The sequence below is a fragment of the Equus przewalskii genome, chromosome 2, assembly GCF_037783145.1.
Source record: "Equus przewalskii isolate Varuska chromosome 2, EquPr2, whole genome shotgun sequence".
In the NCBI taxonomy this organism is placed as follows: domain Eukaryota; kingdom Metazoa; phylum Chordata; class Mammalia; order Perissodactyla; family Equidae; genus Equus; species Equus przewalskii.
The window spans coordinates 13,838,844-13,852,296 of NC_091832.1; the positions used below are offsets into that span (position 1 = coordinate 13,838,844).

Here is a 13,453-nt window from a genome sequence, read left to right on the forward strand (position 1 = left end):
GTTCATTTGGACAGAAGGAAGGTGTTTTTCTGGAGAGAATGGTGTGATGAGTGCTCTGTGGGTAGCTGATGCCCTGGTCTTGACAGTATTCTTAAAGGGAGCAGGCATTGCCATGACAGGAAGACCTCTTGCGGGTTTCCTAACAGATGTGCCAACTTGCTCTGTAAAGTTCTGGGATGTGACATGCCAGTTTTTTCCCCCTGGATCTTGGCAGCAAGGAGAATGAAATGTCTGATAGCAAGAGCCAGGAGTGGTTGGCAGATCTAAAGGGCTTGCTCCAGGTTCTTGAAAGTGGGCCAAGTAAGGGTTTGTTTTGAGAAAAGAGGGAACCTTGGGCTCTGATTCTCACTTGGGCAGTATCTGTGATAAGGAGTTAGTCTCATAGATGTTCTAGATTTCACCTTTGCTATTCAACGTGTGGTCTGAGAACCAGCAGCCTCTTCATCACCTGGGAGCTTGTTAGAAATCCAGAATATCAGGCCCTACTCCACTGCTAAATAGAATTTGTAATTTGACAAGATCTTCAGGTAATTTGAAATCTGAGAAACACTGCTCTAATCTAGATCGATGGTTCTCAAACTTCAGCAAGTGTCAGAATCACCTGGAGGGCTTGTTAAAACACAGATTTTTGGCCCCACCCTCAAGCTTTCTAATTCAGAAAGTCTGAGGTGGAGGCCAGGAATCTGCATTTCTAATCAGCTCCCAGGTGATACGATGCTGCCTTTGAGGGGTCATACTTTAAACCACTGACTGCCTCAGCTTTCTGTTCTGTAAGATAGCTCAGTAATTCCTACCTGCCTTACAGGGGCAAGGATCAAATGAGCCAATGTGTGAGAAAAGTGTTCGTGCATTATGGACATGATGTCAGTCTGTATATTGCTTGCTTACTAGTCAGTGATTTTAAAAACTCACTGTCGTGCCATACATCCATTTCCCTGTCCTGGCTTCTGGCCTTCAGGTGTGGACAGAGAACAGGGAATCTGTGAAGTACCCAATGGCGATGTAGTCTTCTGTGAAGAGACCAGCAGCCCCTGGGGCTGTGGATGGGGATTACTGAGCAAGGCCTTCTGAAGCCCAGCCACCTTCTCTGGGCTCCTATCCAAGTTGCCTCAGCAGAACCCTCTGTCTGCCTGAGTGAGCCTGGTCCTGTCTTGATCACCTGTTACTCATCCCCACCTCTTTACCCCCAGCTGGTGGGTCTTTAGTGCAATATTTGCATTGATTGGAAAAATGGTCTTTGTCTAACCACACCTCTGATTCATCTTGTGATCCCGAGCATGTCACATGACTTTTCCCCACCTTATTGGGTGATTAACTGAACAGGCTTTGGCTCCATTTGCCCAAGTCCCAGAATGTGGACTCTGGACCTCTGGAGTGAGGGGAGCTGAGGTAGAGGCTGTTGTGGTGAGAAGCAATATCGCATAGTGGTTCAGAGCGTGGACTCTAGAACCGGACTCTCTGGATTTGAGTCTGGTCTCCACCACCTGCTAGCACTATGACTTGCCTTAGGCAAGTTACTTGTACTCTATGCTTCAGTTGTCTTATTGGCAAAATGGGGTTAATAATAGTACCAATCTTATAGGATTGTTGGGAGGATAAATGTAAGTGCTTAGAACACTGCCTGGCATGTAATACCTATATGTGTCAGCTCTTATTAGTAGAATTACTGCTAGTATTATTCTGACTCATGGCCTCATAGTAAGCTATTGGGGAACAGCAGGTGGCTAGGAGGCAGCCCCTCCTTCTCTGGGGAGCTTAGAGAGAGCCTGCAGGCTCTCTGTCCCCATAGTGGACAGAGCCACGGCACTACCCAGAGAGACTTTTTTCCTCCACTGGAATGGTAAGCGGGATTTGGCACCCTTCCACTTCCATGCCCTGTGTTAGTGCTGCCTCTGGGGGACCTCTCCTGTACCCAACCTGAGATTTGTTTAAATTAATTTCATGGCAAATATGTGTATACAGGTAGCTACAAAGAAATCATTTGGTTGTTTGCTGCCCTGAAGGGTCCACTTCACAGAGGCCACTAATATGTGAAGTTATTTACAATTGGGTATCTAAAAATGTTTGAACTGAGGCTGATTCAGGGTCTTGTACGTGTAGAGGTAGACACAGGCACGCACACTCCTGGATGAGGATGCAGTTTCTAAGACTTTGGTCTTCATTTATCGGTATTATATATATTTTTAAAAATTCAGATTTCAGTAAAAGTAAATTATAATTCACTCTGCACCCCCCTTCCAAATAAAGAATAGCAGTGTCTATTTTCAGCCTCTTTTCTACATTTTAATTGCTCTGGGGTCTATGGGGATGGTGAAGAGGGACATGTAGGTGAAAAATCAGCCTTTTAAAGCTCTGATTTTTTACCCTTCCTTGTCCTGAAACTTCGAGCATCAGCTCTCATCTGTCAAAGTGTAAATCAGCAATTAAAACCCAAACAGCCAAATGCCAAAGATGACCTGAAGCACAAAGCAACTGACAAACAAGTCCGGACAAATCGACGGGTAATTTATAAGCTTTGCCCTAAAATCTAATTATTTGGCAATTCGAATTTGCAGCCAGCCAGGGCTCGGCAATAAATTTAACCCGCCATAAATTATTTAGGAGCAAGCTGTGGTGTAAATCAAAACCATGAGTGTTTGTTTAAGAAATAAGCTCCTTGTGCATAAAATGTCTTTTTTTTTTTTTTTCCAGGGGAGAAACTGTTAAGCAAATCATGCCCCTTTCCTTGCGCAGTGCAGCCCTCACTGCTCCCTCTCAACTTCCCCTCTTCCCTGTGGCCGGGAGGCTCCTTAATCCCTTGGAGAAAGGGCGTGCCTTTGCATGGGACTTTTATCCAGAAACCAAGTTTTTGGATAAAACCCATGTTTTTGCCAGGTACTGCTTTTTCTACCTTCTTGTGTCATGATGTTACTTTTGGATTTTATCAAACCTTTCTGTGCAGGGGCTCATATTTTTTGGAATTTTCTTCAAGGGGTTTAGGGAAGAGATAGATTAGTTGTTTCCATCTCTAAATGGAGAGAATGCTAGTTCCTAGGTTGAGGGGGAAGCCATGAAAAGTGATCTGCTTGTTCCCCTATTTCAGACAGGACCATAGAACCATCAGCTCAGACAAAGGAGAATCTGTGCTTTGGAAAAAAGGTCTGTAAGAATGCTACACTATTAAACCCTCTGTCCCATTGTCAAGAAATCCCAACAATCTAACCTACGTCCCTTCTGCTTAAAATCCTTTTGTTGTTGTTGTTCTATCTTCAAATATAATCTTATCACTGCAGACACTTTAGTTACAGGGAGTTTGAATACCCTCAAAGCAACCTACACATTTATTTCTTGTAGTCTACTGATTATGGGTGTGAAATTTCATTTGAAATGCTGTTACAGTTTTGTGAACAGTTTATCAAGAGAATCTCTGGGGTTCCTAGGTGAGCAATTAGGAAGCACCTGTGTTTAAAGCCTTTTCTCCAACTTAAGCCTCTGCTCATTTGAAAAGGTAAAACAATATTTCCTTGTGCTTCTTTTTTATCTGTCTGCTCTCCCCTTTAAAAAAAGATTTGCAGCTGGCATTTTATTGAAGGAGACAGCGGACATAATAGATTTGGAACCATGGATACTTTGAAAAATCCAAGTTCTGAGGCTTTTGTCCTTAATTGCCAAGTTGTGGACATTTCCCATCTCCATCAGCAGGCCAGCTTTTTGAGTTTGTGATGCTCTACCCTTGGACAACCTAGTGGTGCGGGTAGCTTGTGGATCGTGTAGGGTGACCAACTGTCCCAATTTTAGCACTGAAAGTCCTGTGTTCCAGGAAACTCTTGGTCTGGGCAAACAGAAAACTGGGACATTGGTTTGTAGCAGTTGGGGGAGGACGAGAAACCACTTATAGAAGAGAGGCAGTGGATCTGGTAGAAAGTGCTTTGGAGTGTTATATGTCTGGGTTTGAATCATGGCTGTCCCCTTAGGCAGATGACTTCACCTCTCTGGTCCTGTGGAGAGTCCATGAAAGCAGAGTGTTTTCTCTTAGAGCCATGTGCTTGTGCTTGGCCTCTATCTTTTCATTTGTCAGTCCTCAACCAAAAGTTGAGAGAGTGAGGTCTGCCTGCTAAAATGGAGCCTGGGTGCTGAGATGCAAACTGAAGGCTCATGGTCCCTCCCTCCGTGAGCTCAGAGTACAGCCCCCTCTGTGTCCTTGCAGCCATAGTGCAGGCTTCGCAGTAGCAAACCTCTAGGACTGTCTGCCTGGTCAGTCCACATTCATTGCTCTTGTAACTTGAGAGCAGCCTCTCTTCCTAGCAGATAGTAGACTGTGCTTCCTAAAGATAGCTTTCAGACTAAAAGAATCAGATCTTTCTTGACCCCTCAGATTTTGAAAGCTGCTAGCCCTACTCTCTTTAAGTCTCATTTTCCCATTTGGAATCCCAGCTCTGTCCCTTACTAGCATTATAACCTTGAACAAGTGACAGCTTCTTTTTGGGCCTTAGTTTATCTGTGAAATAGGGATAATGATTCCCACCTCATGAGTCGTTAGGATTCAAGGAGATCATTCCTGTTAAGCATTTAGCAGAATGTCTGCCACGTAGTAAACAACAAATGGAAACAATGAAATGAGTCTATTTTCTGCATGTGTCCGAGGATGTTGGGGCCAGCTCCTCTCTATCCGTTGCTCAGACTCTGAGCACTTCAGAGAGAGGAGCCACATCTCATTGTATTTGTCTCTGTGTCCACACCTAGCCCCTGTCTGGTAAACAGTAGGTGCTTAGTAGTATTGGCTTATGACCTGTTGGTGATGATGATGATGATGATGATATGACCTATCTTCCAGGATTAATAAGGGTAAAATAAGAAAACTGTATTTGAAAGCACACTGTAGACTGAAAAGCATGACACTCAGTGTGTCCCTCCACTGAGATTTGTCGTAGTTCATTTTTTGTTCACATCTCTTTTCTGCTCTCTAGTCCATGCACTTCTCCAAAGCAGAGATTACACTTTATCTCTGAATCCCACTCCAGTACCTGTATGATGTCCTTCACGCAGTAGATGCGCAGGTAGTTTAGTTGAATGCAAATGTCATACAAAAGTAAGGAATTGCAAAACTATTATTAGGGTTGAGAAAGAGGGCTGGTAAAAACAAACTGGTTCTTCTTTTCTTCCTGGTGCTACCTTTACACAAGCAGACACTCAACTGTTCCTGAAAAAAAAAAAAACTTCTTCCCAGGGGAATGATGAAATTGAGGGAGGAAGAAAGAGGAGGGGCAGAAATAACAGCTTCATTATCTGAGCAGCTAGCCCTAGAAGCTGGCACTTAGGCACATCTTCACAAGGTCTTGGGCTGAATTGAATGTCATCAACCTATTGCTTTGGGGTTACCGCTCTGATCGTCGTCAGCTGATAACTGTTGAAGTGTTTGGCATGCCCCAAGTCATGCACTGGCTGCAGAGTCGTGTCAGCTTGGTACAGAGTGGGGTGCCTCTCCCATGAATGGGCTGTTGGGGCTGTATTTTGAGGTTCTGGGCTTGTCTGGGCAATACGGGAAGGTAAGGAGTACCTATGTCAGGTCCTTTCTGTTCTGACTCCCCAGAGGTCTTCTATCAGAAGCTCCTCTTTTGCGTCCTCGGTGATTCAAATGAATGTGCCAGTGTGTAAGGTCATTGTTACAACAGCTGCTGACGGGGTTGAGGAAGGATCACTGCAGAGTCATGTTCTGAGATTGGCCCTTGAAAGTCCCTCTTCTTGGTCTTGGGGAGAAGGCCTGGCTGATAGGCCAGCAACATTGGAGAGGTATGTTTCAGATAGGTCCAGTCTGCTGTGCCCTGGGCCTTGGGTTCCTGGCACCCAGGCATTTCAGGGGTCTACCCCTCTTTTTGCATGGAGCTGGGGCTAGCATATTCCTCCTCTCTAGGAAGATGGTACTGAGTGTGAGAACTTGGGTTGGCTCCATTTCCCTAAGGGTGAGGAAGCTAGTGACAGGAAAGTTTTGAAGACTGGGCTGCAATGGGGAAACCCCAAGGCCAAGTTTTAAGAGAATCTACTGGGGATGCTGACTTGGTGCTGGTCAGAGCGGGAGCTGAAGCGCTCACTATTTTATAATAAATACTAATGAAATTCTAGATCTATAATAACATTTCAGATATCTAAAACAAACCATGTGCTTGTAAAAAAGTGGAAAGAGATCAACTTTAAGCCATAAATTCTTGGTAATAGAAGGGTTTTTTTCTATTTATGTTTGATAGATATTTTTGTTTCCAGAGGAATGTCAACTCCTAATTTCATAATGTATCATGGGCTTAAGAAAATTGAATTTAATAAAAGCCAGAGATGAATGGCATCCTTAAAGGTCCCAACACTTGTCTTTATTAGTAGGACAAACTGCAGGTCTCCAAACACTGCTTCTCTCCAAATGAAAGTTTAAATGAAAAGTACAGTTGTGTCACAGGTTAAATTTCATTGTGGGCCCGGCTAACATTGTTAGTGAGGAGCTGGCTGTATTTGTTTCTTTAGACACTAGGGCAGCCAAACTCACCAGGCCGTGGAGCTCTTTCTGTTGGGCAAGTGTTTCTTTTACTTAGTGGGAGAGAGAAGATATATCAGAAATTCAGGAGTCAGATGAGCCTGACTCAGAGGGGCCCTCCTTGGAGTTCGCTCTTGGAAATCTTGGATATCCGATTTTTCAAGGGGACTAATATGTATTTTCTGTGTGTCTGTCCCTCAGTTTTGCTTTTCAGAGCAAAACTCCTCTCCTTGTCCTAGTTTGTAGTGCTCTGTGGGGAACAAGAGGCCTAGGGAATTGGGGCTAAGTCCCCACCTCTCTTCGCCTTGGGAGGAGAGGTGTCGCCTAGTCCTCTCCATCTCCCGTCTGCCTCAGCCTTGCAGCCTTTCTGCCCTTCCTACTTCTGGGGGCTCTTGTCAGCTTCCCCATCTGTGGGGATCAGTGCAGGAGGGACCAGGCAACCAGAACCTTTGAATTTCTCTGTCATGAAGTCTGACTGCCTTGATTTGGTCTTCAGTTCTGATGTAATGAGTTGGATAAAAATGCTTTGAAACAAGCTCGATAGAGTGGACATGTTTGGTGGGGAGAACATCCAGCTGTCCTAGGCTGTCAAAGAGATTGGCCATTTCTTCTTCTGAGTCCATTTCCCACTCGTCCATTTCCCGAGTGCAGTCAGGTGTCAACAATGCCTGTGTTGCTTCTCCATTCTGGCTGTCCCTGGAGAGAACCAATTTGCCTTGATTGTAGTCATACTGGAAAGTCCTCTCTGGAACAGGGGACCTGGGGTAGGGATGCCACTGGAGCTGACTGTTAGGGCCACTGAGTGGGCAAAGCCCCCCTTCTCTCTCTGCAGTGGCCCCTTTTCCGCATGCTAATTTTACTCGGAGGATTTTACTTTTATTTATTTTTTTTATTATTTCCTATTTGTCTCTTCCAGATGTTTTCAGGGCAGTTTTTTTTTTGTGTTGTAAACTAATTCCATTCATGTTTTAAAAATTTATGAAAGCGCTAATAAAAATGTCAAAGTGGTAAAAATGTTAGCTTTTCCTCTGCTTTGATTAAATTTTGCAAACTGTTTTTGAATATTAAAAAGCAATAATTTTTTTTATTCTCTCTCCTCGCTTTCCCTGTTCTCTCTGGTGTGCGTGTGCTCTCTCCTGCCCTCTCCCCCCTCTGGTGCGTTCCTCCCTTCCCAGGAGCGATGTATGAGGCGTGCTGCACAGCCAGCCTTCTGCAAGCCTGTTTGCACACCAGGACCTTGGTGCTGTGCATCTCTATTAAATAACGGAGACAAATTAATCTTAGAGACACCAAACAAATTGTCACTCCTCCTCCTTCTCTTCCATTACGTTCCAGTGGACTGGGAAGGGCTGGCTAAGCGATTGCAGGGTGGGGGTAGCAGGCTGGAGGGGAGGGTGTATTGCCTGAGAGAAAGGTGGGAGGCACTAGCTCCGATTACTCTTGCTCAGTTTTCTCCTTCTCTTTGGTATCCCCTTTGCCTTTATTTATTATTTATCTTTTTTGTTGTTGTAAAAACTAATGAAGAAACTCATTGACTCTGTTTACACTTCATATGCAAAAGTCTGTGCATTGGTCTGTTGGCTGGTTGTCTATATGGCTGGAGATCCAGGCCCATTCCAGGGCAAGGACCTGGGCAAGGAGAAGGGCGGCCTACTTCTAGGGGCTCAAGTGAGCCGGCCTCTGCTCGAGACCCAGTTGGGGAAACGGGTGGATTGCACTACTGTCTTCCTTCCCCTTTCCAGAGATAATGGTATGTGTGTCCAGTCCCTAGAACCTGTGAAGATATTAACAGTGGGAGGGTTGGGATTGTAATTAAGCTGGCACCATCTCACTCAGTCTTGGGTTTGGCCTGGCAGGAGTTAAGGAGCACAAAATGCTCCCTCATTCTTTACTCTGAGTTATTTGAAATGGTTAGTTAAAAAAACTTATTCTTCCTTTTCTGTGTCTTTGCCATTCTAGGAAATCATTGAGTTCCCCATCCTGAAGCTAAATGGCCGGACCATGGAGATTGAGTCTACCTTTCACATGTATGTCCAGCCTGTAGTCCATCCACAGCTTACTCCCTTCTGTACAGAGGTAAGGACCCTGGGGCCAGGCAGCAAGGGCTGCTGGGACAGGAGCTTTTTGATCACTGATGCTCTATAGAGGTCGCATAGGGAAAGCTTAGGTCTTAACAGCAATTAAGGCAGGTGTACATTAGACCCAGCAGGTGGCTTTTTATAAAGTCTGCCACTTCACCTGGGCCACTGTGATCATTGGGGACCCAGGGAAAGCAGTGGCACAATCTGTCCCAGCCTCCCCAATATTTTCCCTTTCTTGTCATCCCTACCCTTCCTGGTGACCAGACCCTTGTTGTCCAGGAGCAGGAAGGTGCTTCTGGGGCTCAGCTTCTTTTCACTTCCATTTCAATAGGGCCCCTTGGCAAGAGGTGAAGATTTCAGCTTCTTGGAAGGATAAGTTATGTTCAGGCTTTCTTACGTTTTGGTGATGTTTTTCAGTCCTTGAGCAAAGTGGTCCTGTGTGTGAAGCATTGGTTGAGTTTGTGGGAAGCACAACTCTATCACAGAGGAAAGAGAAGGGCAGTCCAAGTCGGGTATGAGGACAGCCTTGACAAGGCTGAAATGTCCTTATTCTAGGCTGGTACTGTACTTGGTCACCTTGCCAGCAGGTTAGTATTGGCCCCATTTTACAGATTTTGAAACTGGGACTAACTGGAGATCTTGGTGCTTGCTCAAAAGAGCCTTTGGCAGAGAGGCGGTACCCCTGAAGAGTTCTGGCTCTCAGGGCTGTGTGGAGAAGCCTTCTGTGGCTGCTTTCCCCTGTGATGTGTTGTGTTATGCACTCTGTGGTGGCCACAGGTTGTAGTGGAATCATGGGTCAAGTATGTGTGTTGCAAAGGTGATGGGAAAACATGAGTGTTTCTGGAATCTTTTAAGAATTTGGGTCTCAAGTACATTAGAGACTTTGTGCCATCATTTAGAGACCTACTGTCTATATATGAGTCAAACAGGAGGAAAGAAGTTCTTGAGTAATCCCAAAATAATCTCCTTGGTGTGGAGGAAGGCTGGGGAAGGGCCTGCCTGCTACTTGGGGGGCTGGTTCAGTGGGCTCTGAGGCTGACTTAGTCCAGATATGAGGTCCCAAGAATCACTCCGGGGCTTGATGCCAGTGTTTGCCGCCTGACCCTGTGGCCTTTTGTTACAGGCATCCAACTGCCAAGGTGTTTAGTCTCTCAAGCCTTTTGTTGTTCCAGTGAATGATGTTGAGGTTCTTGCTCCCTCTGGGGTTTACGGATTTTTTTCCTTTTTCCCCTGGGAATTACCTATACCACCAGGGGGCGCTAATTTGTCCTTTTTGCCCCTTTTGAAAAATCACCATTTTAGTGATGACGAAAATCCTCTTCCTTACAGGAAGGGAAGGGAAGACTTCCCTTAAACCAGCCAGTCGCCTGAGCCCTCCACTGGCCTGAAAGTGTAGTGTCCTCTTGTCCTTCTCTTCCTCCTCTCTGTGTGCAGACTCCCCCTTGGGTGCTCCAGCTCCTGCTCAGCTGCCTGGTGTAGACAGGCAGGCCCAAATTTTGGAAAGGTTGCTACCTGTTTATGGATGGAATAGAGCGCTTTGGGAGCTCAGCCCCTGGCAGGAGTGGGTGCTGGAGAGGATTGGGGAAAGGGATCTTTTTCAGAGCAGGGCTGCTACTGCTGCTTTTTGCGGGGAGGGGCGGAGGCATTGTGAGACCATGATGAAAGCTATGTTTCCTTGTTGTTTTTCCTAAGTTTCACTCAAGGACATACATACATCATTTGGAGGGTAGTAGGCATGGTAGTGTTGGGATCCTTGTTATGAAGCCTGTTCGGAAAGTAAAGATGAAGCGTATGGCTGTACTGCAGACACTGAGTCTACGATTTTGTCTCAGGCTTCCAGAGCTCAAAACTCTCCCAGACCTGGTGCCTGCCTTTTTGTCCAGCCCCATATCTCCTTGCTTCATCTCTGCCTCACTGCCCTTACCCAAAGGTCGCCTCTGCACGTGAGGGTTCTTCTGCCTGTACCCTGCGCCTACTCTCCTCCCCCTGGCCCCTACTTGTCCTCCAGGACTCTGCTAAGGGTCACCTTCTCTGGGAAGCCTTCCCTGAGCCCCACGCTGCACATGCTCACCCCAACATAGCACCAATCAGATACATTATACTGTAATTATTTATTTGTCTCCCCAGTAGACTGTGAGTTCCTTGAGGACAGAAACTAGACCTGATCCATCTCTGTCCTATTGTTAGGGCCTGGTACCAAGTAAACACTTAATATGCGTTCCTTAAATGAATGAATATTGTCAAAGAGTTATTCAACCACACCTTGCCTCACCGCAGAGAAACTGTACTGCTGACTTGCTCTTTTGAGTAAGTAAAGTCGTCTTTGGAAGACCTCAGATCATCTAAATAATGCCTTGTCTCCACACCAGATGGAATGTAACGCGCAGAACGGGGGCCATTGTTCTGAGACCTCATCCAACCTGGCAGTAGCTGCCTTTGGGGGTAGGGGTGGAGGTCGTTCTAGCCAGAGGGAATCTCTCATTAGTAAATTTGGGAACAGCCCAAACCTTCAGATTGCACTGAAGCAGCTCCTCTGGTAGGATTTTCTCTCGTGCACAAGAAGTCCTTAAGAACCCTAGCCTATGTGTGTGTCTGTGTGTGCACGCATCTGTACATGTGTGTGTATGCATGCTCATACACACACGACACACATGAGCACACACAGGGGCACATGCTTGTGTGGGGAGAAAGGGTCAGTGCTGAGCAGCAGGAAGAGGGATTCTGCCTGGAGTGAGTCTGTAGCCCACATGTGGACACTCACTGCTCTGTGTAATGAACATGTTGTCAGCCTTCTTGAGGTCCTTTCTTAGTTCCGGTTCATAGTCTGTCTGGAGATGTGGTTCTGACAGAGAAAGGATAGGATGTGTTCCGTTCCTTCCCAAGCGCTTTCCCTTCCACCTCTGGGATCTGCTCCCACCCCTCGGATCTCTGTCTCTAGCAGCTAGGCTGCCGCACAGTCCCTGACCATGTGCAGTCTTTTTTCTTGTTGTCATTCTTGTGAAAAAAACTAGAAAAAATACCTGTTTTGCTAAATGCCAGTAAAGGCCTTGTCTTGCACCTGTACTTAGAAAGGGTGAGATTTATTGGTCTCTTTGTCTGAGGAGAAAGAGCGGGTCTGATTATCAGATTGCACACCAGAAACAAGTGCTTATGTAATCAACAAACTGTCTTGGTGTCAGAATACGATTGTGTGGGAGATAAACGGTGAAAGGAGAAAGCGCTGGATGCTGACATGCTATTGGCACTGAGTGTCCTGGGCTGCTTCCTGTAGTTGCTCGTGTTTATGGTGAGGCCAGCTCGTTCCTGGACAAAGCGCATGTGTGGGTGGGGGATCTGAGGAACCAGCCATGTTATTAGTCAGAGTCAAAAGCCCCTCACCTTGTGGTTTCCTGCCTGGAGATGCGGGAGTTAATCTGTAATCCCTCAGTGAAAGGAGCCACAGAGCACACATTAATTCTTCCTCTCACCTCTCCTGCTGGAAGTGGTTAAGGTCTCTGAGCTCTGTTTAGCCTGTGAGCCCTGGTTCTCAGCTTAATAATACTTGGCTTTGCTCTAGTACCTGTCATTGTGAGGATGTGAAAGCTTTTTACAAACGTATATTAACCCAAGTGGGAATGAGCTTAAACTGCAGCATGAAGGATTTAAGTTATGCCTGAGGCAGAACTTCCCGGTATTTATTTTATTAAATTGTCTCTCTCCCTCACAGCTTCTAGTATAGGTCTTACAGTTATCTTAGAGGTGGTCAGTATCAGGTACAGGGACTAACTTTCTTAATTTCACCACTTCAGCCAGTGCCTTGGCAGACTGATAAGAAGTGATCCATCCTTGGAGGGATTAATAGAAGGGAGTGAGCATGAAAGGATGCTTCTAGTTGAACCAATAGCTCAAGCCTCTGTGACTCTGGATGTTGAGTTCAAGTCCTTTAGGAACTCAGCTGTAAGCCATGTCTTGCTGGACCACAGGTCGTCTGGGAAGCTTGGAGACAGGGAGCTGAGCTCACTAGGCTCCTCCTCCTAAGCTGATGACCCTAGGATTACTGACCTCTGGAGGAGAGTGCGAGAAAGCCCTAGGATCCTGGAGCCCAGGATGGAAGAGGTGGGCCTAGTCTGTAGCGAGAGATCCTGCAGAGCAGCGCTCTTGTTTCCCTTTTTGGTGTAGTGATTTTCTCTCCCCACATCAGCGATTTTCCTAGGACCCAGAGCAGGTGCTGGTGGGGTACACAGAGGCTGACCTCAGTCCCATCTCAAGGAGGGAGGGTTCTGGCAAGGGTGCCATTGGTGTGTGTGAGGGAGACTTTCTGGAAGCCTTTTGGTGTTCAGACTATCTGAGTGACCCTTGGTGGGAACCAAGTGAAGGAGTAGAGGTAACCTTGCCCCAGGAAACTCAGACCAGACACAAGGCTGGCATGCAGGCCCTGGAGCTTTCCAAGAAGTAAGAGTGGCTCTGTGTTTTCCAGGATAGTCCTGACGCTAAGCCCCAGCTCCAAGCTTGAGGACATGGCTTGGCCCTGGAAGAACTAAGCAGGAGAGAAGATGGGCCAGAAAGGGCAGTGGTGGGTACGTGGGCCATGGTCAGTCATCTGGATGTTGGACCTGGAGTTGGCAGTGAGCCTGCTCTGGACTCTGGTCCCTACATGCCTGAGATAAAACACAGGGCAACTGCCCACTCAGTGTGTGGCTCTGGAAGATGTACAGGCTCTGGGTGCTAGCTGGGCTGGGCATAGGAGGGAGCTGCCAAGAAGAATGCGGATTCCATGAGGGCAGGATTTTCATGTTTTTCTTCACTGCTGGATCCCTGGTTCCTAGAATGGGGCCCATCAATAGTTGCTGACTAAATAAAAGGAGGAGTCTTAGCACTCCAAGGTTACAGCTGC

At 46.4% G+C, this 13,453-nt stretch overlaps 1 protein-coding gene across 50 annotated transcripts in view; it reads left to right on the forward strand.

Annotated features, from left to right (window-relative positions):
- Positions 1 to 13,453, forward strand: part of ERI3 (ERI1 exoribonuclease family member 3) — a 127,116-nt gene that overhangs the window by 23,506 nt on the left and 90,157 nt on the right. For 47 of the 50 annotated variants that reach the window (XR_011532840.1, XR_011532834.1, XR_011532833.1 and 44 more), the window contains one exon: positions 8,459 to 8,575. Coding sequence is in view for 36 of the 50 variants with exons in the window: in XM_070593258.1 (XP_070449359.1) it covers positions 8,459 to 8,575 (117 nt within the window). In the remaining 14 variants the exon portion in view is untranslated. Of the gene's footprint in view, positions 1 to 8,458; positions 8,576 to 13,041; positions 13,137 to 13,453 lie in introns of those variants that run through there. The other 3 variants (XM_070593457.1, XM_070593462.1, XM_070593470.1) reach the window with 2 other exon arrangements.